Source organism: Sceloporus occidentalis, unplaced genomic scaffold (genome assembly GCF_023333645.1).
Source record: "Sceloporus occidentalis isolate IW3139 unplaced genomic scaffold, rSceOcc1.0.p SCAF_201, whole genome shotgun sequence".
Lineage (NCBI taxonomy): Eukaryota > Metazoa > Chordata > Lepidosauria > Squamata > Phrynosomatidae > Sceloporus > Sceloporus occidentalis.
In genome coordinates, this window is record NW_028317181.1 from 68,911 (window position 1) to 96,520 (window position 27,610).

General features: G+C 47.7%; 2 protein-coding genes across 2 annotated transcripts in view; one reads left to right on the forward strand and one right to left on the reverse strand.

Annotated features, from left to right (window-relative positions):
* Positions 1-1,650: 1,650 nt before the first annotated feature.
* On the reverse strand, positions 1,651-27,536 carry HUS1 (HUS1 checkpoint clamp component). The gene is made up of 8 exons (XM_089502303.1): positions 27,425-27,536; positions 24,251-24,378; positions 17,662-17,838; positions 14,735-14,842; positions 9,611-9,685; positions 5,216-5,315; positions 2,423-2,554; positions 1,651-1,980 (listed from the first exon to the last, which is right to left on the reverse strand). Exons 1-8 carry the CDS (start codon positions 27,474-27,476, stop codon positions 1,898-1,900), a joined length of 855 nt encoding a protein of 284 aa, XP_089358429.1. The 5' UTR covers positions 27,477-27,536; the 3' UTR covers positions 1,651-1,897.
* LOC149278087 (secreted frizzled-related protein 2-like) overlaps positions 6,939-27,610 on the forward strand; it is a 66,945-nt gene continuing 46,273 nt past the window's right edge. Inside the window, exon 1 of the mRNA XM_089502299.1 lies at positions 6,939-7,003. The gene's annotated coding sequence lies outside the window, so the exon portion shown is untranslated. The remainder of the gene's footprint in view (positions 7,004-27,610) is intronic.

The window sequence follows — 27,610 nt, forward strand, 5'->3', positions numbered from 1 at the left end:
TTTTTTTTTTTAAGGAGAGGATGAAAAGGGAGAAAGAAGGGATCAAAGCCAGGCAAGTCTGGGGGAGCTAGTCTGGAAAACTTCGGAAAGCGTCCTACTGGGAGCAAGGCAGGAAGCAGACTGAAGATTCCTAGGGGTCACTCCGCCCACGGTGGTGCGGTCAGGCCCCTGGCCTTTGTTATTTAATTTTCTTTGTCCTGCCTACAGGAGCCTTCGCAGGCGGAGTAACCCAATGTCAGGATGACCGGCCCCCTTCTCTGCTGGGAAATAAGGGCTTTTCGAAGTGGAACAAACTCCTTCCTTGGAGTGTAGTGAAGTCTCCTTCCTTGGAGGACTTTAAGTAGAGGCTGGATGGCCATCTGTCAATGGGGATGCTTTGATTGAGAGTTCCTGCATGGCAGAATGGGGTTGGACTGGATCAGGGCCCTTGCGGTCTCTTCCAACTCTATGATTCCTTTGCTGCTCCGCCAGGTAAGGGCCATCCAGGTGGGCCTGGGTTTTTTGGCAGAGGTTTCGGGGCTCCTTTTAGGGAGGAGCCCACCCCAAACCCAGCCCAACCTGGGAGCCTCCTGTGTACGGGAAGTGACCTCCTCTGCCCCAGCATCTTCCTCTGCGTGGTACTCATCCAAGATCCTTAGGTCTGTTGTGTCCAGGAAATCCTCCTGCTCCCTAATATGCTGAAGTGTAGCTACTCTGGACTCCAGCTGCTGGACTTTCTCTTCCAAGAGGTTCAGGTGATGTTGCCTACATCCCTAGGCAAGAAGACAAACATGTGTTGCAGGTGAGCGCATCAGCCCCTTCGCTTTTCATAAGAAGAAGTCTGAAGTGGTCAGCGAAAGAGGTCTCTGGGCTTCTGGCCCCTTGCTCTGAGCAGCCCTCCCCTCCCTCTTAGCCCCTTGAAGACAAACAGCTGAAGAGCAGCAAAGGATCCTCAAACCCAGCTCCCAGGTCCCTCCTGCTCTGAGCGCCGAGTCTTCCCTGGCTCTGAAACGTTCAGGACATTTTGGAGAGTCTTAAACCTCTGAAGCACTTCTAAGCAGGTAGGCAGTTAGCTGTGCCCCTATGGCTCACCAAGGCCCCACCGCTCAGGAATAAAATGGAAATGGCTCCTTCTCAGCCAGAGGTTTCTCTGTCCTCCTCCTCCTCCTCCGTAGGAAATGGGGCCTGATGCTTCCAAAGCAGTTCTAAACACTCAAAGACTACTTTAAACCTCTTCTTTCATTTGGCCTTCTCCAAAGACATACAGCAATGCAGAGGGAGAGTAACTCTGGAGAGCAAGAAAGAGAAATGCTGTCTATGACACCTTGTCACTGTCTGGCAAATCTCCTTCTCTGGGGACCATGGGACCTTGTTGCTGACCCCAAATCCCCACATCCCCCCTCCCCAGCAGTTGTCGGCTGCTGCAGACTATTCCTACTGACCCCTCCACTCAAGCTTTAAAACCTATGTCTACATTTTAACTGCAAGCAAGCTTCGCATGACAACTGTAAGTGATACCATGAACCCAATCCAAGAGACCATGGCCCTGCGCTTGCAAGACCTGAACAAAGCTGTGGATGGCAAGGAGACCTGGAGGTCTCTCGTTCCTAAGGGCATTGTAAGTCAGAGGTCAGCCTGACAGCAGTTAAGAAAAACAACAGGACAACTAGAAACCTAATGGATTAGTTCTTTAATAAAATACTGAGTCCAATAAAAATGCAAAAAGATTTCAACTTCAATCCCACTTGCTATAAAACAATGCATAAAATATATACTTCTGTGCATAGTGATTTTTTAGATATTGGCTTTGAACTGAGATAGGAAGCTCCTCTTTTCCTTTCTTTCCCCTCCTTCTGTGTCTGTTTCAGCATCCAGATGCAATAAACCTGAGCCTAAACAAGTGAAATGTGAGGAGAAGTCAGGCAAGGGCTGGGATGAAATATTGCAGGGAAAAATCCTCATGGAGCAAGATGAAATGGACAATCCTTTGGTTTACAATATCTGCAAAACAGAAGCCCAAATGTTAAAGGATGGCACATGCCCAGAATGTCATACTAAGCACTGGTCAACTTAAGATGCCAGAACTCCCAAACCAAGCTACACAAGGTTCAGAAGATCTGACCCTGGCCACAATTCTTCTTCTCCTCCACCCTTCGCTACCTCCAACAGGATTTATTTTCCTTTACAAAGCTGTGCCTAAACCAAACGCAGCCCCACAGATCTCCTTGAGTCCTCCTCCATCCCAAACATGCTGCACTTTAAACCATTTCTACCCATCACTTCATAGGCAGCTGGCAGTAGGCATGATATGGGCACACAAATCCAGTCCTAAGAGTAGTATCTGTCCATCCGCTTCTCCTAAAAGACAAGGCCAGTTCTTCTCAAGTAAATTACATGATGAATGCTTTGCAAACTGCCTTACTCATGTAAAGAGAACACTTACTACACAGTGCTTTGGCTGGATTCACTTGCTGGCCTGCAAGGAGCTGAAGAAGCCTCTTAATGTCGATGCGCGCCTCGGCCATGCGCTCAGGCCGTCTCTCTTGAGCTGGTTTTTGAGAGGCATGCTCAGATACTAGGATTCACAAAGAGAGTTCTTTTTACAAAGTGCATAAAGAGTTCTGGTCACTTTCAGGTTTGGGGGGTCTGGGGTTTTGGGGGGCATTTTTGTCACTCTCCGTGGTCTTTGGTTGAAGGTCCTGGGGCAGAGAATCGGCCCCTAGATCCTAGCAGTGGCTCACCCCTGTTTTGGACTGTGTCACTAACTAGGTAATGAGTGCAACTTCATTGCCAAGGAACTATGCCTATAAACAGGCAGCAGCTAACATGGGATGTGTTATATTCATTTGACACTTTTCATTTTGTGTATGGCAATTGTGGCCTCACCAACACGGCCAAAGTTGCCTAAGGACAAGCGGGGAGTGTTAGCTTGTCACGTATTACCAGATGACAAGACTACTCCAGGCACTGTAAACCTCAGGGCAGTTCACACAGAAGCCTGACTCTCAGGGATAGCTACTCCGGTGTTTGAGTTCTGCTTTCTGTTTTTGTTGTTGCTTCAAGCCAGCTTCAAGCTCTGGCGATGCTGAGGATGCGCTGCTCTCTAAGCCAAACTGCTCAGGCCTTGCAGGCTCCTTCACTGAACAGATCCATCTGGGATGCTGTACTCTTCTTTCCCTTTACCAAGCACTAGCATCTTCTCTAGGGAGGCCTCTCTTCTCGGGACGACAGCCTCAGTTTAGTCATCTTTGCTCCTAGGGAGAGTTCAGGCCTGATTTGCTCCAGGACCCATCCATTTGCCTCTTCTTCAGCATCACATCTCAAATGAGTTCATGTTCTTCCTATCAGTCTTTTTCACTGTTCAGCTTTCACAACTATACAAACAGATGGGGAGTACTATGGCATGCCCTTCCTAAGGTTAGCATCCAGTGATATGTTTTTACACGGAAGGATCTTGTCTAGTCCCTTAATAATTGCCCTTCTTCCAAGTTGAACCTTTCCCTTTCATTTATTCTTAATTCTCCTGTACTGTCCAAGATACTACTATTACTACTACTACTAATAATAATAATGGTAATACAATGTTATTTCTATCCCGCCTCTTCCAGAAGGCTTACCACAATGATAAAACACAATGGCACAGCAATACAAGTTAAAACCCATTATCCCTCCCTTCAACATATAACTGAAAATTGGCGCATGACAATCATAAAACCACCTCCAATCATTAAAGCAACTAGTTAATGACGGAGAGATAGAAACCCTGGAATATCCTGGATGGGTCCCTATCAACAAGGGACCAAGGGAAGGAGGCCTATCGAAAGAGATCCGTCTTGACAGCTATGGAAAACCCGTCAAGGGGGCCGTCTTCCGGATCTCTTCTGGCCGGCCCTTTCATCAAGGAGCAAGAAGCCACAGAGGAAAGGGAAAGCGGGTGGGAAAGGGGACACTGGCTGTTGTATATTTCAACTGTTGTCAGCCACCCCGATTGCGACCCTCAGAGGGGCGGGCGGGATAAAAATACATTTTATTATTACTATTACTATTACTAAAAAATGACAGTACTAAGTAGAGCTCCTAAGAAGACTGGAAGGCAGCTCTCGCTCGGCCTTTTGGCTCAGCTCAAGTGTGTGCGTGTGTGTGTCACCAAAGCAATGGACACTTCCCTGAGTTGCTACAACCAGCCACAGCCTTGGCCCCCACAAGAACTTGTTCCTAAACTCTTGTCTGAATTAGCCCTGGCCATCTGAATACAGTGCAATATAAAAGAGTAGCACTTGGATGGTATTAAATGCTTTTATGGAGTGCAGTCAACTAGCAACATCACAAGGAGCCAGAATGTGGCTCATTGTGTTTCTTGTGGTGCATTTGCCGCTGCCTTGTGGCAAGCCTGACACATCTCAGCTGCCTGTCTCAGAGTTGTGGTGTGTATAGGGCCCTGGGGAAGATCCCCAGGGCTGCAGAGATCTTCAGGGGAGAACGAAACGTCCATGCATGGGAATCCCTTTGATCCGACATCTCCAGGGTGTCCAGATGAACTAACCACAAAGCAGGACCAGGCGCTGGGAAATGTAGGACATTCAGGAAAATGTAGGGCATTATCAAACATTTAAGTCCTTACTTCTTAGCCATGCCTAAAACGGAGGGCATTTTGAGATTCTTCCTGGACAGAAGGTTGAAATGCAGAGCATGTCCTGGGAATGACTGTCTGGAGCTCCCTGTGCGTCTCTGGTGCGCTTCAAGTGACTCAGAGCCACAGAGAGGCAGGCGGAGGAGCCCCTTCCCTTTGGCTGGCACACATTGCCTGCCTCTGCGTCTCCAGCACCCTCCTGCCCTCCGTCCTGGAAGTGGGAAGAGGAAAGCATGGCCCAGGGAACTGCAAAAGGCAGCGCAAGCGCAGGGCACTCTCCGCTCCTCTGGGGTCCTGGGGGTCAGAGTCAGGCAAGGAGCCCCTTTCGTGGGCTTCACTCCAGGAAGACTTCTCTTTTCTGCAAGAGTTCCCTGGTGAAACTATTTACTCAACATTGGTTTGGAAGTCTGGGGGCAGGGAAAGAAAGCCAAAGCTTTTAAAGGCATCTTTGCCCCAGCTTTCTTTTATAACAATTAATGAAGGGCTCCAAGTGCAGGAGGAGGACTAAAACACAAAGTGTCCCTGGGACTCTGGCCTTGGCTCTGTACTTCCGTGGCATCTCTCAAGTTTCCTTGTCTGGCAAAGGAGAAGAAGAAGAATGCCTACCCCAAGCAGGATTCCCAAGGTCTTTAAAGTGGGTTGTCACCGATACTAAAGCGGTTTCTATTTTCAAATTCATTTCTCCTTGTTGGTTTGCTTCTATTACCTGCAACGAAAACAAACCAATCATGACTTCAGAAGTACTAAAAGTACTAAACATTTCTGACAGCTCACCTTTGTCAAGAGAAAGCAAATAGACCCGAATCTGAAACTTCACAAGATGCCTATTAATATTGCTATGAAGGAGCAGAAGCCATTATTCTGAAATAGACAAAATGGCCAATTATTTATTTTTAATGGTAATTTATTTTAAAGCACACTTCTATCCGGCCTTTTGTCGCAGCATGTTAGGAAGGATCCAATTAGGGGTTTTTTAATTAGCTTGAATATTGCTGAGAGGGTGGCCTAACAACCCACGTGCTGGAATCGGGTCCCAACAGTGTCTGCCAGAGGTTGCCAGCAAACCCGAGAGAGAGAGAGAGATGATGATACCAACTAGGTCCAATTAAGGGGTAGTGTTTATTAAAGCACAGGGACAATCACGCAGCAAAAGGGGGAACGCACACACACACACACACACACACACTCAATGCTATAGCAGAGGGATGGGTGAGTTCAGGAGATAGGTTTGAGAAAGAGAGGCACCACTAGGGAGTACTACCTTAGAAGTCTTCTCAGGGAAGTCTGATGAATCTTGGATGGACAGTGGATCAGGGCCGCAGGAGCGTGGGAAAAGAGGGCCGCGGGAGCTAAGAGCAGAGTTCAAACTGGCCTGGAGCAGCTTGCACCCAGGAAATAGCACAAGGAGGGTCCAAAAACCCGGGGTCTTATAGTGCGAAACGTAGCAGGAGGCATGGGAGACTTGCTAGACAAAGGTGCTGATTGCTTGGGCTTTGTTAAGCCGAGAGCAGGTAATGTGTTGCACCATCAATTTAGGTCTGGGCATCTGACTTGATTACTAAGTCCTTAATCTGATGACAGGCCCATCAGGTGTGAGGCCGAGTCTACTGTCTGATTTGGGCAGCAGTGGCGATTTTGGTTTGGCGACTCCCAAACTTCCTGTGGGGAACTTCCAATTCCATCTCTTTTGGGAACTCTGCCTCTGCAAGGTGAGTTGCCTACATGTCCTCCTCACCTTCGGGTTAATGCGGGTCTTCTATGGGGTCAGTCAGGGGCATAGCACAGACCACATGCACCCAAACTTTTATTAAAACCAAACTTGGTAACAAGCATAATTATCAAATTTGCAGATGACCCCAAATTAGGAAGAATAGCTAATACTCCAGAGGACAGGATCAGAATTCAAAATGACCTGAATAGACTAGAAAGCTGGGCCACAGCTAACAGAATGAACTTCAACACGGAGAAATGTAAGGTACTGCACTTAGGGCAGAAAAATGAAATGCACAGATATAGGATTATGGGGGACACCTGGCTGAATGAAACTACGTCTGAAAGCGATCTGGGAGTCCAAGTAGACCACAAGTTGAACATGAGTCAACAGTGTGATGCGGCAGCTAACAAGGCCAATGCGATTCTAGGCTGAATTAAATAAAAGTATAGTGTCTAGACCAAGGGAAGTCATAGTGCCACTCTATTCTGCTCTGGTCAGGCCCCACCTGGAATAACCCTGTGTCCAGTTCTGGGCACCACAATTCAAAAAGGACATTGAGAAACTGGAGCGTGTCCAAAGGAGGGAGACTAAAATGGTGAAGGGTCTGGAAACCATGGAGCCCTATGAGGAAAGACTCAGGGAGCTGGGGATGTTTAGCCTGGAGAAGAGACAGTTAAGAGGTGATATGGTAGCCCTGTTTACATACTTGAAGGGATGTCATGCTGAGGAGGGAGCAAGCTTGTTTTCTGCTGCTCCAGAGAATGGGACCCAATGGAGCAATGGATGGAAGCTCCAGGAAAAGAGATTCCAGGTCAACATTAGGAGGAACCTCCTGAGAGTAAGGGCTGCCCGACAGAGGAACCCACTCCTTCCTCGGAGACTGTGGGGGAGTCTCCTTCCTTGGAGGTCTTTAAGCAGAGGCTGGATGGCCATCTGGACTGGATGGGTTTGACTGAGAGTTCCTGCAGGGCAGAAGAAGGGGATGGACTTGATGGCCCTTGGGGTCTCTTCCTACTCTATGATTCTATGATTGTATTTGGAAACTAATGGGGAGCCAATGAGGGGACCTTAAAACCGGTGTTATGAGGTCATACCTGGAACTCCCGGTGACCAGTCTGGCTGCCATGTTTTGGACCCGTTGAAGTTTCGGAACGAGGCCCAAGGGCAGCCAGCCCTATGCAGAGCCCACTGCAGAAATCCAGTCGTGAGGTTCCCAGCGAGCGTACCACAGTTTAGAGGCGCCCAGGCTCCAGGAAGGGAGGCAGCTGGCATATCAACCGAAGCTGAAAGATAGCAAGCACGCCTGGCCTTCGCCACAGCGTCAATTGGAGCTGACATCTGAAGAGATGGATCCGGGAGCACTCCCAAGGCAAGGCCTAAAGAGCACTTAACTACACATCCAACCCATCCTAATGCCATAGGCAGCCACAGACACAAGCCTCTCCCAGGGCCCAATGGACCTATGGCTGGGTGGGGGGATCCTGCTGCCTTTGTGCCTCTCACGGGACATTTGAGACCCAAGAGCGGACTTGTTCCCAAAAAGGAAACGATCAGGGAAATGGCATTTGGGTCACTCCTGTTGCCAAAGTCCTCCCCTGGGCTTAAACCCAAGACAGACTATGGTTCCCCTAAATCTCTGGGGTCAATATGGTCCTCTACCTCCTGGTGTAAAAAGCTGGTGTAAAAACCCAGGATGGAGTTGAAAGTTATTATGCAGGATAGAAAGGAAAGAGGGGTACGGGTTTTCCCAGTTTGGAAATGTATTATAATGCCTCCTTGCTGATATGGATCAAGGACTGGATACGGTTAGATAACCCAAAACTGTTAGAACTAGAAGGATGGGATAGTAAGCTCAGGTGGCATGCGATCATTTGTTATGGGGAACCCAAATACGCCAAAGAATGTAATCAAGATTTGATAAGAAAAGCTCCGTTAAGAATATGGAATAAGCACAAAAGGTCTTTCTGTAGAGAAGAACCAAGATGGAAGTCACCAGAGGAAGCCTGTCATAAGACAGAAAGGGAGGCTCAGGAAGGTGGCTCAGATGTGAGGATACGATACTAAGAGGAATGGGACAATTAGATGGAATTGAATTAAAAGACGAAACTTCAAAAGTCAGGAAATAATTGGTTAAAATGTTGCCAAATAAAAGGGCTTTAGAAAAGAGATGTGAGAACAAGGTATAGAAGGAGATAGAACTGAATTGGATAAAATAATAAGGGGAGATAGGGGACAATTGATTATGACATTTATAAGGTTTAAAGATGTAGCCATTTCAAAGAAAATCATTTTAAGATCTTTGACGCCCGCGAAGATAGTGAAAACAGGGGAAACGGGAACAGAAACTGAGGCAAACGTAGGAAGAAAGAAGGGACCCTCTTCCAGATCCAGAGGCAAAGCGGCAAAGCGCAGAGATTCTGGGAAAGGGTTCATAACAATATGACACCACCTTTAAGGAAAAATACCCCCCTAAGTCCTGAACGCTCCTTACTAAACATAACCGACATAATAGAAGATGACCTGGTCCAAGAGGAGTTAAATAGACGAAAGCTGCTGCCTCTGATCTCTGCAAGAGATTGGAAATCTGATGCAGTCCCAGCAATAGAGAAACGGGTAAGAAAGCTCCAGGAGTTGGAGATAGCAGCAGATTCCTTATCAGCGTCTCTAAACAATAACCCACTTCAACAATAGGATGAAAATGGGAAAAGGCTGAGAAATTGTGGGAAGACAAACACACTTTCTTAGAAGAAAATGTAATGGATTTTGAGGGAGTAATATTTGATGTATATACAGAAGTACAGCATATACAGCCAGCCCTCTTTATACTCGGATTTCTTATACATGGATTCAAGCATCACAGTTTGAAAATGTTCAAGAAAAGTCTAAATTCCAAACAGCAAACCTTGACTTTCTATTTTTTATAAGGGACACCATTTTGCTTTGCCATGATACTTAATGGGACTTGAGCATCCACGGATTTTGTGATCCACGGAGAGGGGATTCAAGAACCAAACCCCAGCGGATAACAAGGGCCCACTGTATATACAACAAGGGAAACCAAGTTATAAAGGTAACAAAAGTTATAGTCTGGTTAAGAAATAAGATGTAACAAGAATTATATTGACTTGTAAATTATTTTTATGTTGAATAAAGCAAAAAAAACAACTCTCAAAAAGGGGTCTTTGTCTAGTTTGGTCCAGAGATCCAGAATGATCCAGCAGGAACTGGCCCCAAAGCACCCAGCTCTCTCCCGGTCTCCCGTCCGCCCTAGAAATAGAGCCACTTACGACAGACTGGCTGATGTTCTTCATCCTCTCTACGACACTCTTCATGGTCTTCATCGCAGGTAAATAAATGCTGACCTACAAAACGAAACCAGTTGCATTAAAAGAGAGCATCTGAGCCACATGCACCTCCTCACTTGGCTACTGGCTGCAATGGACAGGCCAGCCCTGCTTCAGGAACACAACTCTTCCATAGGTCTGGGAAAACTTTGTTGACATCCCACAGTTGTTATCAAGACCAGTTACACCAGTATCCTTAGAGCTCAAATAAGCCAGCCATGACAAAAGCCTCCAGCCAGTTTGTCAGCATTGCAAAACAGGCTTCTTCCAGGCCTGTCCCTCCTTGCTTCCCCTCTGTGCCGATTTATGGATCCTCCCAAGAACAGCCCTTCCTCCCATGAGGCTGATCGACAGCCCCTCATTCTCCCAGCTTCACACACACAGAGATATACCACACTTCCAGACATGTTCAAACACAATCATTAAGCCCTGAAACAATGAAGCCTGGCAGGATTCTGATTGGCAAGATAAATAATAATAATAATAATAATAGTAATAATAATTATTATTATTATTATTTCTATACCGCTCTTCCAAAGATCACAGCAGTGTACAACAAGAATAAAAACAGTTAAAACATCACACCCCCACACCCCCAACAGCATCACAAAAATTAACAATCAAAGCAATAACAACCAACAACATCCCATACAAGTGGCTGTGTAGAATGGAATACAGCAGAAGATTGCGAAGGGGAAGAGATTAACAACAAGGCTCACGGGGGAAAGCCTGGCGGAATCAGTAGGTCTTCAGGTTCTTCTTGAAGACATCAAGGGAGGTGGAAGTACGGAGCTCATTGGGGAGGGAGTTCCAGAGCTGTGGGGCTGCAACAGAGAAGGCCCTCCGGGATGAAGCATATCTAGCGTCTGGAACTCTTAAGAGATGTCTCTCACCCGACCTGAGAGTGCGGGCGGATTGTGTGGGAAGAGGCGGTCCTCCAAGGACCCTGGGCCCAAGCCATTTAGGGCTTTATAGGTAATAACCAACACCTTGTATTCGGCCTGGAAGCAAATAGGCAGCCAATGAAGATCTTTTAAAACTGGTGTTATATGGCTGGCCCTGGAACATCCAGTAACCAGCCTAGCAGCCATATTCTGCACTAATTGAAGCTTCCGGGTTTGGTACAAGGGTTGACCCATGTAAAGCGCATTACAGAAATCTAATTGAGAGGTTACCAGAGCGTGTACCACCGTTTCAAGGTCACCCCGGCCCAGGAAGGGTCGCAGTTGGCGTATCAGCCGAAGTTGATAGCAGGTGCTCCTGACCATCGCATCCACCTGAGAAGTAAGGTGAAGCGACAAGTCCAAAAGCACCCCCAGACTGCGAACAGAGTCCTTCATAGGGAGCGTGACCCCGTTTAGGACAGGTGGAACAATTTCCTTCACCGGACCAGGAGAGCCTATCACCAGTACTTCCATTTTCCCTGGATTCAGGCTGAGTCTGTTTTCCCTCATCCAGCCCATTACTGACTCCAATCAAGCATTAAGAGGAGAGATGCCCTCCCTAGTCACTGCATCAGTTGGAGACACAGAGAAGACTATTTGGGTGTCATCAGCGTACTGATAACCCCGCGCCCCGTGTCTCCGGATGATCTCTCCCAGCGGCTTCATGTAAATGTTGAATAACATGGAGGACAAAATCGCTCCTTGAGGGACCCCAGATGGAAGGGCCCTCTTATCAGAGCGACAGCCCCCCAGCTCCACCATCTGGAATCTGCCCGAGAGGTAGGAACGGAACCACTGCAAAGCAGAGCCCCCGATACCTAACTCCCTCAGGCAATCCAGAAGGATACCATGGTCGATGGTATCGAAGGCCGCTGAGATGTCCAAGAGCACTAACAGGGACACACTCCCCCTGTCCATACCCAGACGGAGATCATCGACTAAGGCGACCATGGCAGTCTCAACTCCATTGCCTGCCCGGAAGCCGGTTTGAAATGGGTCCAGATAATCCGTCTCATCCAAGATCCCTTGAAGCTGAAAGGCAACTGCCCTCTCGATCACCTTCCCTAAAAACGGCAGCAGCGAGACAGGTCGATAATTATTCCGAATTAGGGGGTCAAGGGAGGGCTTTTTGAACAAAGGTTTAACAATGGCGGTCTTCAAGGTTGATGGAAACTGCCCATCCCTGAAGGATGTATTAATGATACGGTGCAACATATTGGTTACAACCGTTCCCCCCTGAGCTGTCAGCCATGAGGGACAGGGATCGAGAGAGCAAGTCGTCTTCCTAACACTTCAAAGAATCTTGTCCACATCCTCAGTACTCACAGACTCAAAATGATCCAGTTTAACCAAGTCCACGGAAGCTCCAGATACCTCTACTCTAGATTCTGAACTAATAATGGAGTCAAGATCAGCCCTTATCTGAGAGATTTTAGCCGCGAAGAAGTTGTTAAACTCGTCGCAGCAGTCTTTAGATGGTTCCAAAATAGGGCTCAGGGAAGGAGGGAGTTGAGTAAGCTCCCTCACTACCCTGAACAGCTCTGCGGACGTGACTCCGCGGACGCGATACACGCAGAAAAGAACAAATTCTTTGCTGTGATTATCGCCACTCCGTAGTCCTCCAGAAGAGAGTCTAGGAGTGCCTAGTCGGCTAAGTCCTGATGTCTCCGCCATTTGCGCTCTAGCCGTCGCAAAACCCGCTTCCTGGCCCGAAGATCTTCCGTATACCATGGCCATTTTTTGGAAGCAGGTCTGAGAGGACGCTTGGGAGCGATGCTGTGTATAGCCCTGGAGAGATCAGTGTCCCAGATGTTGGTCAGGGCATCAACAGAATCACCGTCAGATCCAACCATAAACCCCTCTAAGGCTTCTTGGAACCTTTTGGGTTCCATCAGCCTTCGAGGGTGGACCATCCGAACAGGTCCGCCACCCCCGGGAGGGATCTGGGTAGAAGCCTTGATATTAGCCTCGACCAGGAACTGGTCCATCTATGACAAGGGAGAGAAATTAGTAACCTCTGCCCACGGAGTCTCCAGATCCGTACAGAAGATAACATCGAGTGTATCACCAGCCAAATGCGTGGGCTCTGAGACTAATTGGGACAGGCCCATGGCTGTCATGGTCGCCATGAACTCCCAAGCCGCACCAGTTGGACTATGGCTGGCCTCGAAGGGGATGTTGAGGTCCCCCAGGACAAGAAGCCTAGGGGACTCCAACACCAGCTCCGAGACCAGTTGTGTCAGCTTGGCCAGGGAGTCTGTTGGCACACGGGGTGGCCGGTAGACCAACAGAATCCCTAAACTGTCCCTGGCCTTCAGGGTCAGGTAAATACACTCAATGAAATCAGTCCGACGCAAATGGTTCCTGGTCAAGGAGAGAGTGTTCTTACAGATCAAGGCAACAACCCCCCCCCCCGCCCACCTAACCTGCACTGGTCCTTCACTGAGTACCCAGCTGGGAGGGCCTGAGCCCACACCGCTTCGCTTTCAGGCCCAAGCCAGGTCTAAGTAATGCATGCCAGGTCACAACACTTTTCCTCCAGCAGATCATACATGATGTGGGTCTTGTTCTTTACAGACCTGGCATTGCATAGGAGCAGAGACAGGGTTTGTGGTACAGTTGGACTGACCCACAGATCTCTTTGGCTAGGAGAGGATGGAAGGAGGGATAGGTATTACGCATCGATCCCGCCTTCCCTTCCGATACAATTCTGCTCTCCTACTGCTATATCTCCCCTGCCCCACACTACTCTAATAGGAGCTCCATACAAAGCAGAACAATCCGCCATCCCCTCGCCCAGCTGTCCATCATCCATGGCCCAATAATCCCCACACAGCAATGTAACAAAGCTGCAGCAGAGGAAGACAATCCTATACATCATTCCTCTGCTGCGCACACAACCACTCAGGACCTGCCCCAAGCCCTCCTGCGATGGTGCGCAGCTGCAAACAGAGTCCGTAGGTTGCCAAATCCCTAGGGAAATGCGCAGCTGCGCAGGTCCTTCGCTGCCCAAGGAGCAGCCCGGCAGCAGCAGCAAACAACGGCGTCCCTCAGGGCCTTGGAGGGGGCAGGACAGTTTATTACAGAGAGAAGGAAACTTAGGACTAATCTCAGCATCGTGCCAAATATGCCACTCTTCGTTTCGTGGATAACAGACACCGTGTCGCTCCCTCAGGTCACACAATAGACATGGCCAAGTCCGTTCCAGGCAAGTCTTCTCTGAAGATGCCAAAGCCACAGATGCTGATGGCGAAACGTCAGGAAGAAACTCTTCCCGAACATGGCCTTCAAAGAGTCCCCCGAAAACACCACCAAAAGCTATGTCATAATAGTCCCTACTTACAAGGCGAATGGCAGCTCAGGATCACTAGTTATGGCAAAGCCATTCTTATACAGGGTGAGATGGAACTAGCTAGATGTGTAAATAGTAGGAGTGAGGAGTATACAGGATGCGCAAATAGGATTAATGCCTGTAAACAGATTATAAATACAGAACACGCTTAAAAATTTCACTGGTTTCAAAGTGTAAAGTATAAAATTAGAAAGGATTCTTTTGTTCTAACATCATAATTACAGTGAGATGATCATAATAATGATAATAATAAAGATATGCTGCACATGAAACCTGGGGCTCCTTCTATGAACCCAAACTGCCATCTGACAGTTAATATGAATTCCCTCTGGGAATGACGCCTCTCTTTTTTGTGGTGCATGAACCCATCCCTATTATTCCCATGGCATTTTCATTTCTAATGCCAAAGTTTGTATCAAAGAGGTCCTGGCTATGACTCTGGAGACCAGGGTTCGAATCCCCTGCTCAGCCGTGGAAAGCCACTAGGTCACACTCTCTCAGCCTCAGAGGAAAGTACAGACATGTGAACAAATCTCACCAAGGAAAGAAACCCTGCGATAGGGCCGCCATAAGTCAGGAACAACTTGAAGGAACATAACAACAGTCATGTTCAGGAACACATCTACTTCATTCAGGGAAGCGCACCTGCAGAATCAGTCCAGGACAATTTGAAATAGAAAGTACATAAAGGAAAAGAAGATGTGCCCCTGAAGAACAGGTAACGTTTTCCGTCTATGAAACAATGTTCATTTGAAATTAAAAGCAACTCACATCAAAATCCGGCAGACTGGGCTCTCTGAAGTCGCCCCACAGCTTTCTGGGGATAATCCCCACAGGAATGTCATGGACCACAATGCGGCTGCTGCTTGCCAAGGAAGGCTAGAGAAAAGGAAAGAAGGAAGCCTACCATCCTCTGTGAGCAAATGCAAGCGCTACTCATTGAATTAAATGGAAGCCCAGTTCCCTCAGATGGCCCTCTGGTTGGCTATGTGCATAGGGGCACTTCTACTTTCTCCGCCATGTTCCCTTACGCTGCCAAGTACCTTAGGAAAGGAAGAGGAGTGTAGGAGAGGGAGCGGATGGAGAGCTAGGCTAGGGACTCTATGCTGGCCTTTCCCAGTACGGCTTCAACAGGACCTGGCCCCTTTCTCAAAACAACTAAAAGCTCTACTATGACTGGAAGAACCAAGGTACGCTTGCGCATAGACAGACCATGAGACCATGAGGAACTCAGTCCTAGGCACTGAAGCTCCGGTGGGTGGTCTAAACAGAGGCAATTAATGGCTAACTTTCCAAACTAATCTTGCTGAGATCGAAGGGTGATGGTTATCTTAATCTCAATCCAATTTTCTAGCTCAGTCAAGAAATAAACATGTAAGGAACGTCAGAGATAAACACGTATCAGTGTGGCAACTTTCCCATGTGGCAAGGGTTACAGTGTGCTTCACCAATCTAACGCACCAAATCACTAAAGCCAGGAAGCGGTGTGGGGCTCTATGCAGAGCGCATGCAGAGCAGGGATGGGAGAGGTGCATTAAACCTATGGACATTTTAGATGTTGAGCCACTTCTGTTGCTAAAACGACAATAGCCATAATTCAGCCAAGTAACAATATTATCTTTAAGCCGCCAAACACGAATACTTAAGTATTTATATCGCACCTTATTTCACAAGAAATAACACAGAAGTAAAATCAATTAAAGCAAATTAAAATAATTAAAAAACATTTTGAATAATCTAAAATATATTAAACAGTTGAAGAAATTAAAGAACACATTTTAAAAGTTTTAAACAAGTTAAAATATGTAGCTATTTTAATTGTAACATGTTTAATCCTGTTTTAAGGGGGGAATTTGGGACATTATCTTGGAAATGTGGATTTTAATGCGTTGAGCCGCTTTTATTGTCTTGTCACAGAAAAGCGGGATACAAATAACAGTTTTATTGTTTATTATTATTATTGATTTACATAGAACCAGCGTCAGAAGGACCTCGAGGGCCGTCAGATCCAACTCCCTGCCATGCAGGAACACCCTATCAAAGCACCCCAACATATGGCCATCCAACCTCCATTTGAAAACCACCAGAGGAGGAGACTCTGCCAAAACCTCCGAGGAAGGAGCGTGTCCCACGGCTGAAGAGCTCTTTCTGCCGGGACGTTCCTCTTAATGTTGAGGCGGAACACCTTTTTCTGTCGCTTGCATCCATTGCTCTGTGCCCTCGTCTCTAGAGCAGCAGGAAACAAGCTTGCTCTATCTTCGGTGTAACAGTACAAAATCCCTTCAAATATTAAACAGGGCTTTTGAATCACCTCTAAACCTTCTCTTCTCCAGGCTAAATATTCCCAGCCGTTCCCTCAGTCTCTCCTCATAGGGCTGCATGGTTTCCAGACCCTTGACTATTTTAGTCGCACTCTTCTGGACATGCTCTAGCTTCTCCACATGCTTTTTGAGTTTTGATGCTCAGAACTGGACACAGGATTATTCCAGGCGAGGCCTGAGCAAAGCAGAATAGAGTGGTACTATGAGTTACTTTGATCTAGACACTATACTTCTATTGATGCAGCCTAGAATCGCATTGGCCTTTTTAGCTACAGCATCAAATTGTTGGTTGATGTTCAACTTGTGCTCTACTAGGTCTCTGAGATGCCTTTCTCATGTATTGCTTTCAAGCCAGATGTTCCCCATCTCATATCTGTGCATTTTGTTTTACTGCCCAAAGTGTAGTATCCTACGTTTCTCCCTGCCGAAATTCATTTTGTTAGTTTTGGCCTAGCTTTCTAATCTATTAAATTTGTTTTGAATTTTGATCCTCTCCAATGGGATATTAGCTAGTCCTTCTAATTGGGTGCCATCTGCAAATCTGATAAGCATGCCCTCTATTCCTTCAAACAGTCGCATTTCCTACTAGCCTGTTTGCCAGAGCATCGTGGAGGACCTAGTCAAAGGACTCACTGCAGTCAAGATGTGCTGCACCTATGGCATCCACTTCCTCTACCAAGCTGAGAAAAGGTTTCTTCTTCAGGGGGGCTGCGCCTGGGAGAATGGGACTTGCCCAAGGCCAGGCAGTGCGTTTCCATGGCTGAGCCAGGATTCAACCTCTGGTCTCCAGAGTTATAGTCCAATGCTCAAACCATGCTTGCTCAGCTGAGTTTGACTTCCAGGAAATACCAAGACAGTTGAAGTCACCTCCCACTACTACGGCTCTCCTTTCTGAGCATGTGGTCAATGATTCTAGAATTAGGCATCGCCTAATTCCTCAGTCTGACTTGGGGGTAAGACCCCCACAATCACATCCCTTCCTTGGAGAATCTCCTTCTTTGAGGGCTTTTAAAGAGAGGCAGGATGGCCATCTGCCAGGGGTGCCTTGACTGGTGTTCCTGCTTAGAAGGGCGTTGGACTCGATGGTCCCGGTGGTCTCTTCTAACCCCATGGGTCTATCATTTTATCCAGGTACTCTCCACTTAGCTTCTAGGATTTTAGTTGCAGGTGGTCTCCTCCAACCCTATATGATTATGTGATTCTATGCTCTGCCACACTAGGGAAAAAACTGGCTTCATTTTATTGGCAACTGCTCCCAAAGAGGTGATGAACACTCTTCTCCATTTGTTGCTGCAGCCTACTTTAAAGGTGAACAAGTTCTTTGTTTGCCAGTATAGTTCTCATATGTAAGAAAGTGAAAAATGCACGCTTACTCACCAGTTCCACAGCTACTGTGAGGCAAGGGCACTGCTTGTTAGTTAACTTGATTTTCACTGCCTTGGCATTTTGTGCTGTTTTCAGAGCTCTAGAGAAGTTCTCAGGAGTCAGCTCCAAATAAATCTCGTTGTCTTCTGCAGCCACTCCTTCCATCTGGAACTCATCAAAGAACTTCTCCTAGAATAAAAGGAAGCCTTTGACAAACCGCTCGGGGCTGATAACTACTGCTGACTTTTAACTGCATTCAGGATTCCAGGGATGAGAAACATGTGGCTCTTCGATGTTGCTGGGCTGTTAGAGAATCTCACCTAGAACAGACGCCATGAGGCTCAATGGACGAAGGACTGACTCAGGAGTTCATATCGTTATCATGCATCTGTTAGAATGGACAGGTTGCTTACCTGGAACTGTATTCCTCTGAGTGGTCATCTGCGAATCCACACAAATGGGTTATGAACGAGCAGAATGCTTGGAAACGTCTGGAATCTCTACTTTGCAGACTTTCGTTTGCAACCTTTGGCAGTAGCTCCGCTCATCCCTACAAAGCCCCTGGCATTCCCACTCACTCCCCAGTTCCAGAAAGTACGCCGCATTGCAGCGACAGGGAGACTTTAGAAATGAGCCGGACACGACGGAGGGGAGGACGGGCGGGATTTGTGGGGATTCGCAGGTGACCCCTGGAAGAAATACAGCTACAGGTAAGCAACCTGTTCTCCTTCTTTGTGGTCTCTGAGAATCACACAAATGGGTTAGACTGACAAGCTTCAGTCAGTGGAGGAGGGAGTGTCATGACACAAGTTGTAAAGTTCAAGCAAGATGTATTTATCTAACAACAATAAACTCTTGAACTTAAAGTGCAACTATTAAAGTCATTTATCTTAGTCTCAAAGCATATATAATATGCAATACATTTGTAAACAACATTGTAGGTTTCAAAGACATGTAATAACAGTGCAATTGTCAGTGTAAACCTCCTTAGTCTCAACAGCGTACAGAACATGCAATGCAGCCAAGTACCTTTAACCAGCTTCAAAACAGAGTTGAAGACCATCTTGTTCAGAGAAGCGTTCCCAGGCATTGCATAATTGTCACTTGCTATTTGATGTTCTTCTGTTGTCTGTTTATTGAATCATTTCCTGTATTGCCATGTACTTTATATGTATTATCCTACCAGAAAGGCCCCTTTCCCTCCACCTTTCCCTTCTCCTTTTGTGTCATGTCTTTCTAGATTGTAAGCCCGAGGGCAGGGAACCGTCCAGTTAAAAAGATTGTATGTACAGCGCTGTGTAAATTTACAGCTCTTTATAAATAAAGGTTAATAATAATAATAATGATTTCAATGCAAAGCTGACAGCTACGGTGCCCTCCCAAAGGCTGCCTGCTGCCTGGCCCTGGAGTCCAGCCTGTCATGCTTGATGGAAGCCAAGGGCTGGGACCAGGCAGCAGCTTTGCAGGCACCCTCCAAGGGCACCCCAGTCAGAAAAGCGGAGGATGTCGCTTCCGCCCGCGTCGCATGGGACCGAACCCGAGCAGCAGGGAGAGTTCTACTGAGAATTCATAACACAATGGCACCAGCCACCCATTTCAAAAATCTCTCAGCGGTCACAGGTAGGCCCTTTTTGGCCTGCAAGAAGCACACAAAAAGAGTCTCGGAATGCCTTGAACCCGAAGTCCTGTCCAGGTAAGATGCCAGCACCCTCCGAGCGTCAAGGGCATGCAGCTGGCGCTCAGCATTGGTGGTTGGGTTCAGAGCCAAAGCTGGCAACACAATGTCTGGTTAACATGGAAAGCCGACACCACCTTCAGAAGGAAGGTAATGTTGGTACGGAAGACCACAGTGTCCTTGTTAAGCCAAAGGTAAGGTTGGTCCATCCGTAAGGCACAAAGTTCACCCACATAGCAAGCAGAGGCGATGTTTTCCAGGTCAGCAATCCCAAGTCCATCGTGGCCATGGGTTCAAAGGCTTGGCTGACCAATGGGAAAGCACACAGTCAAGGCTCCATGTGATGGTGATGATGGAGGGTGTAGGTTGTTGTACTCTCTAAGGAATCTCTTCACCGACGGATCCTTGGAGAGGGAAGGTCTGTCTTCAGCAAACAGCAGATAAATAACATTTAATGGATGTGAGGCACACTCCTGAATCCGCAAGAGTCATCAAGAACTCGATGGGGACCGAAGCACGGCATGGAGGAAGATCCATGGCAGAGAGAAGGTTCAAACCTTCTTCCATTTGAACTGGTGGGACTTCTGTGTTGAAGGCTTCTGGGCAGCCAGGAGAACCCTCCATACCGAATCCGGCAGTCTCTAGGGACGGATTCCAGGGGAAACACTGCGATGTCCGGGTGGCGCATGCAACCTCCACGAAGCGACAGGAGGTTGGGATGGAACTCGAAACGGAGGTATTTCTTTTGGAACAGGTACAGGAGTGGAGAGGACAAGGGCCGTGATGAGGATGGCGTTGGACCGGTCTGGTCTCATCTTCGACAGGACCTTCGTGACAAGAAGGAATGGAGGGGATGCGCAGACCGTCCTTCCTGACCACTCGAACCGGAAGGCAAAATTATTTCCTGATGCTATTACAAACACATGTGCCATGCAACATGTATCAGAGAACCATAGAATGTCTATTCACCATACTGGTAAAAAACAATGAAGTTGTTGGTTACAAGTCCATAAAACTGGGTCCAGTTCTGGGCCCCAGCTCAAAAAGGATGTTGAGAAACTGGAGCCATGTGTCCAAAGGAGAGCGACCAAATTGGTAAAGGGCCTGGAAAACATGTGCTTAGGCAGCTGGGGATGTTTAGCCTGGAGAAGAGAAAGTTGTGATATGACAGCCCTGTATAAGTATTTGAAGGGATGCCATATTGAGGAGGGAGGAGAACAGGACCCAATGGAGCAATGGATGCAAGCTCCAGGAAAAGAGATTCCAGCTCAACATTCGGAGGGACTTCCTGAGAGTAAGGGCTTTTTGACAGTGGAACACACTCCTTTGGAGACTTCGGTGGAGTCCCCTTTCTTGGAGGTCTTCAAGCAGAAGCTGGATGGCCATCTGTCGGGGATGCTTTGATTGGGATTTCCTGCATGGCAGAATGGGGTTGGACTAGATCGCCTTTGTGGTCTCTTGCAATTCTATGATTCTATGATTTTAAGTCCAAAATAGCTCACTGCAGGAACTGTACTATAAATTGCATGGAGTGGTAAGATAGAAATGCATCCTCTTCTCAAATGGTTAGTGCATAGCAGTCAATGCGAGGCGAAAGATATAATACTCCCAGTTGGGTGGAAAGCAAGATAATGGGACGGCAAGGTAGGAGATAGCTATCTCCGGAGTTATATAGCCGTTTAGACTATGTGCCTTATAGCAAAATCAGTGATTATAATCAACTCTTGCAACTATAGGTGATCTTATAGGCTCTTTTCTAAATGCCCTACGGGTGACTCATCCTTAAAGAAACGTGTAAGTTGGTTCTCCTTCAAACTAGGAGCCCATACAGACAGGCCAAAATAAAGCTGCAGCTCAGGTCACTTTGGAGGGAAGCTGTTTAAAGACGCATGTGTCCCTAAGGAGCGGAGCATGGCTTTGGCGCAGCTTCTGGCCTCTTCTTAAGATGCATCTGTCATTTAAACAGCATACTTGCAAAGTGACTCAAAGCAGCTCTGTTTTGGGGTGTCTGTACGGGCCCTAAATCTTCCAACCCAGAAAATCTTAGAACAGGCTGAATTACATATTATCGCATTATAAACTACCTTAATTATACTATACAAAGAATAAAGTGCGTTTCAAGCTGTACTGACAGTACTAAATATTATGCTATGTTTAAAATTCAAATTAAACCAGAGAGCAAACAGAAATTTAACAATTGTCCATACTGTAACTTACAATTTACTACTTCTTTACAGAAGAACTGATAAATCCAAGCGTTCATTTAGACCTAGAGGTTTGCTGGAAGATAATTTATGATTCCAAAGGCCTCTCTGTAAAAGGGACCAAGCTTAATGGGTTTAATAACTAAAACTTTTAAGGAGTCTGGAGAATGGCCAAATAGCGGAAAACGCTCTACTAACAGAGTATCAAGATTCCCACTTCCAATTTTACTTTTATGTTCACTAATTCTAATTCTCAAATTTCTAGGGGCATAAAATAACATCAATAACATTATTGGAGTTACTGTTGGTAAACGATCTCAAATGATGCTGGTCCTTTAATGTGAGGTGTGTGAATGTTCTAAGGTTCAAGGACTACCCACAACAAGAACGGTGTCCACATTTATAATGATCTTTGGTCTGAGAAGAGAAGCTTAAGAGGTGATATGATAATAGCCCTGTTTAAATACTTAAAGGGGTGTCATACTGAGGAGGGGAGAAGCTTGTTTTCTTCTGCTCCAGAGAATAGGACCCAGAACAATGGATGCAAGCTCCATCAAAAGAGATTCCAGCTCAACATTAGGAGGAACTTCCTGACAGTAAGGGCTGTCTGACAGTGGAACACACTCCTTCCTCAGAGATTGTAATGGAGCCTCCTTCCTTGGAGGCTGTCTTTAAGCAGAGGCTGGATGGCCATCTGGACTGGATGGCTTTGATGGCATGGCAGAAGGGGGCTGGACTGGATCAGGCCCTTCTTGGGGTCTCTTCCAACTCTAGGGTTCTATGGTTCTATGTTTATGTAAATAAAAGTGAGTGTGTACCAATGAGTCTTTGATATTCCTAGTCCTATGTCATCCTATGATTGGTAACTTTGAGCAACCAGCAATATTCTGAACTATGTGCCAATGTTTAATTCCTTTAATATAATGGGCTCCATGATTAAAGGGAAAAGAATCTATAATTCTATCGCAAGGCTGGGATAACCCAATTCTGTCTCCAAGAGGTGTCCTTTTCCTAGCGTCCCGAATAGCATGCTGAGGAAACATCCAGCCATGTGGTTCTTGCTGATGTCTGCAGCTATTCCATACTGGATCTCTTTGGAGGAATCCCTTTTAAGTCTCAAGAACTGAGAGTCAGGTGAATTCTTTTTTAACTGACAGGGATGACAGCGGGAAAAGTGCAGCAAAGAATTACGGTCTTCTCTGGGTTTATGAAAGTTACAAACTCCAGCCTTAGTTTTGAGTATAAACCTCAACTTGCAAAAAAGAAATCTGTTGAACAGCACATTGACACGGTGTAAATTTAATGTGTGGATCAATAGTATTAATCCATGTGAAAAGCTGGGTGACTTGGAAGTTTCCGGGAAAAGAATAAAAATATCACCAATGTATCTGCCTCAATATTGAAAGTATTCAATGAATGGATTCTCCTCCAGATTATTATTAATGTGTGTGGATCCCAATGAGTCGTGTGTAAATGGTCTATACTGGGCACTGCTGGGCCACCCTTTTCATCTGCAGGAAAAAGAGGAGTATTGACTCTGAAATTGTTCTTTTCCAAAATAACATCAAAAATGTCCAATAAAAAGGCCTGGGAGGTTTTTGAACAAACCGAGATTGGAAATAATAGGCAGTGATCTCTCTGGCTTCAAAATGGGGGAGGGATGTATACAAAGAATTGACATACAGAGTAATTCAGCACCTGCTGGATTCTCCTCCTCTCCCTTCTCTACGTTTTGAATGAAAGGGCGTGCATCCTTCATGGATGATGGTGCCTTGATCGCCGCAGGAGATAAAAAAGAACCTAAACTCCCTCAATGGAGTGTAGTGGAGCCTCCTTCCTTGGAGGTCTTTACGCAGAGGCTAGATGGCCGTCTGTCAATGGGGATGCTCTGACCTAGATTTCCTGCATGGCAGAAGACGGGGTTGGACTGGATCAGGGCCCTTCTTGGGGTCTCTTTCAACTCTAGGATTCTATAAACATTGTGGCAGAGGTTCCAAAAGAGATCCTGATCCTGAAATAACGGCTTACCTTATGCATGGGCAACCAATCTGCAAACAAGATCCAAGAGTGGTCAAAAAAGAAGCCGTTTGGGTCAAGATAAGCTCTTAGTCCAGACCGAAAGCCCAAGCGCTCCACAAGCGGAGTCCCTTGGAGCTGATACTGTGGTGGAGGAAAGAGCAGGGACACCGGGGGCTTTATGGGGGTGGGCCCAGAAGTTGCAAACTAAAGCCTGCCTAGCGATTCCGGAAGTTTCCAAGCATTCTGCTCATTTGTGAGATTCGCAGAGACTGCAAAGCAGAAATCAGTAGTATTCCCCAACTCCAACCTTAGCCAAAATCTCACCATTTAGCTTGAGATCTTGAAAAGCGGCCCGGTGCTTCTCTACTGCAACACAGTGGTAGGAAAGGAGGGTCAGCCAATGTTCAATTATGTTACCAGGAGCTCTGTGTCAACAGGAAAGGCAAAAGCCTGTTTCCATCATGAATTAGGATGAAGGCTCTACAACTGCGTGGGGCAAGGGAACATTCCTCCTCTGCAAAATGAGCTTGATGCCGCTTTGCTTCAAGACAGAAAGGAAAGGGAACACATCAAGCTCCTGCCTCGGGCAAAACGCTGTTGCTTTCCTCCCTCAACTGAGGAAGAGTGCCATTTAAAAAAATTAGCCTTAAACCCACTCCACAACTTGTTGTTGGCAGCATCATCCCTTTCTGCAGCTTCTTACCTGACTGAGCGCACACCACATGCTCACGCCTCCATTTGCCACTTTGTCACTGAGGATGAAGAAGACTCTGTCAACCGTGAAGCGCAAGGTGCAGGTCTTGGCCAGCTTGGCGATTGTGTTTGCCACACCTGCAGAGACGGGACATTGTCATGTAACGCCATGGCTTAGAAAAACGCTTTTCTGCACAGTAGGACTCTGTGGAATGGACAGAAATCCATTGTCAAAACAGCATGTCAATAAAGCAGAAGCAGGACCTATGGAGGATACTACAGCGGCAGCTTGAAAACAGCACCTTGAGACTACACAGTGGCAACAACAATGGCATCAGCAGCGCCATGTGTCAGGTGTCAGGTTTATATCTATGGTTTGGGCCAAGGTAAGCTTTGCTCCAAATCTCCTGACTGAGTGACTTTCCGCTCCTAGGCTTATTCAAGCAGCAGCAGCAGCCATGGGTTTCCTGTGGCTCTCTCTCTCTGCCACCGAGGTCCCTTCCCTGGCAGTGAGGCTGCCCTAGATGACCCTGGGGCTCTGCACTGATGCACAGAGGCAGGCGGGGGCCTAAGAGACCCACCCCACCGGCATCTCCAATGCTTCCCTATGGGCAGGTGATCTCCAATGCTTCCCTATGGGCAGGTGATCTCCAATGCTTCCCTATGGGCAGGTGATCTCCAATGGTTCCCTATGGGCAGGTGATCTGCAATGGTTCCCTATGGGCAGGTGATCTGCAATGGTTCCCTATGGGCAGGTGATCTCCAATGCTTCCCTATGGGCAGGTGATCTGCAATGGTTCCCAATGGGCAGGTGATCTCCAATGGTTCCCTATGGGCAGGTGATCTGCAATGGTTCCCTATGGGCAGGTGATCTGCAATGGTTCCCTATGGGCAGGTGATCTCCAATGGTTCCCTATGGGCAGGTGATCTGCAATGGTTCCCTATGGGCAGGTGATCTGCAATGGTTCCCTATGGGCAGGTGATCTCCAATGGTTCCCTATGGGCAGGTGATCTGCAATGGTTCCCTATGGGCAGGTGATCTCCAATGGTTCCCTATGGGCAGGTGATCTCCAATGGTTCCCTATGGGCAGGTGATCTCCAATGGTTCCCTATGGGCAGGTGATCTGCAATGGTTCCCTATGGGCAGGTGATCTCCAATGGTTCCCTATGGGCAGGTGATCTGCAATGGTTCCCTATGGGCAGGTGATCTGCAATGGTTCCCTATGGGCAGGTGATCTGCAATGGTTCCCTATGGGCAGGTGATCTGCAATGGTTCCCTATGGGCAGGTGATCTGCAATGGTTCCCTATGGGCAGGTGATCTGCAATGGTTCCCTATGGGCAGGTGATCTGCAATGGTTCCCTATGGGCAGGTGATCTGCAATGGTTCCCTATGGGCAAGTGATCTGCAATGGTTCCCTATGGGCAGGTGATCTGCAATGGTTCCCTATGGGCAGGTGATCTGCAATGGTTCCCTATGGGCAAGTGATCTGCAATGGTTCCCTATGGGCAAGTGATCTGCAATGGTTCCCTATGGGCAAGTGATCTGCAATGGTTCCCTAGGGGCAAGTGATCTGCAATGGTTCCCTATGGGCAAGTGATCTGCAATGGTTCCCTAGGGGCAAGTGATCTGCAATGGTTCCCTAGGGGCAAGTGATCTGCAATGGTTCCCTAGGGGCAAGTGATCTGCAATGGTTCCCTATGGGCAAGTGATCTGCAATGGTTCCCTATGGGCAAGTGATCTGCAATGGTTCCCTATGGGCAAGTGATCTGCAATGGTTCCCTATGGGCAAGTGATCTGCAATGGTTCCCTATGGGCAAGTGATCTGCAATGGTTCCCTATGGGCAAGTGATCTGCAATGGTTCCCTATGGGCAAGTGATCTGCAATGGTTCCCTATGGGCAAGTGATCTGCAATGGTTCCCTAGGGGCAAGTGATCTGCAATGGTTCCCTAGGGGCAAGTGATCTGCAATGGTTCCCTATGGGCAAGTGATCTGCAATGGTTCCCTATGGGCAAGTGATCTGCAATGGTTCCCTATGGGCAAGTGATCTGCAATGGTTCCCTATGGGCAAGTGATCTGCAATGGTTCCCTATGGGCAAGTGATCTGCAATGGTTCCCTATGGGCAAGTGATCTGCAATGGTTCCCTATGGGCAAGTGATCTGCAATGGTTCCCTAGGGGCAAGTGATCTGCAATGGTTCCCTAGGGGCAAGTGATCTGCAATGGTTCCCTAGGGGCAAGTGATCTGCAATGGTTCCCTATGGGCAAGTGATCTGCAATGGTTCCCTAGGGGCAAGTGATCTGCAATGGTTCCCTAGGGGCAAGTGATCTGCAATGGTTCCCTATGGGCAAGTGATCTGCAATGGTTCCCTATGGGCAAGTGATCTGCAATGGTTCCCTATGGGCAAGTGATCTGCAATGGTTCCCTATGGGCAAGTGATCTGCAATGGTTCCCTATGGGCAAGTGATCTGCAATGGTTCCCTATGGGCAAGTGATCTGCAATGGTTCCCTATGGGCAAGTGATCTGCAATGGTTCCCTAGGGGCAAGTGATCTGCAATGGTTCCCTAGGGGCAAGTGATCTGCAATGGTTCCCTAGGGGCAAGTGATCTGCAATGGTTCCCTATGGGCAAGTGATCTGCAATGGTTCCCTAGGGGCAAGTGATCTGCAATGGTTCCCTAGGGGCAAGTGATCTGCAATGGTTCCCTAGGGGCAAGTGATCTGCAATGGTTCCCTATGGGCAAGTGATCTGCAATGGTTCCCTATGGGCAAGTGATCTGCAATGGTTCCCTATGGGCAAGTGATCTGCAATGGTTCCCTATGGGCAAGTGATCTGCAATGGTTCCCTATGGGCAAGTGATCTGCAATGGTTCCCTATGGGCAAGTGATCTGCAATGGTTCCCTATGGGCAAGTGATCTGCAATGGTTCCCTATGGGCAAGTGATCTGCAATGGTTCCCTATGGGCAAGTGATGTCCAATGGTTCCCTATGGGAAGCCCTGCCTCAGCCCCCGCCCCCTTCGCCAGCGATGCCCGCCCCCCTCGGAGCGCCGCCCGCGCTTGAAGCCCAGAGGGGCTCTTCCGCCGGGGCTCCGGGGCAGGTCCTTCGGCCGAGCTCTTTGGCCTGAAGGGGGAGGGCAGCAGGGGCTCTCCTTGCCTCCCTCCCTGGAGCGTTCTGGTTCTCACGCGTGAAATGGCTGAGGCACCCCACGTCCGCCATCTTCGCCCTCAGCCGCATGGTCCCCAGCGAAGCCTCTCCGCGGGCGCCGCTCACAGAACAGCTCCAGGCGCCTCAGGAAGAAGCCCCGCCCCCGGCTCCTCCCCCGATGCCCCGCCCCCGGCTCCTCCCTCCGCGCTCCTGGCGCTGCTTCC

Coding starts and splice junctions, on each gene's coding strand:
- HUS1 (XM_089502303.1), bottom strand. CDS start 27,476: ATGCGGCTGAGGGCGAAGATGGCGGACGTGGGGTGCCTCAGCCATTTC. Junction 9,686..14,734: donor CCAGTCTGCCGGATTTTGAT/GTGAGTTGCTTT, acceptor TTCGTTTTGTAG/GTCAGCATTTATTTACCTGC. Junction 2,555..5,215: donor CCTTGGGAATCCTGCTTGGG/GTAGGCATTCTT, acceptor TGTGAATCCTAG/TATCTGAGCATGCCTCTCAA.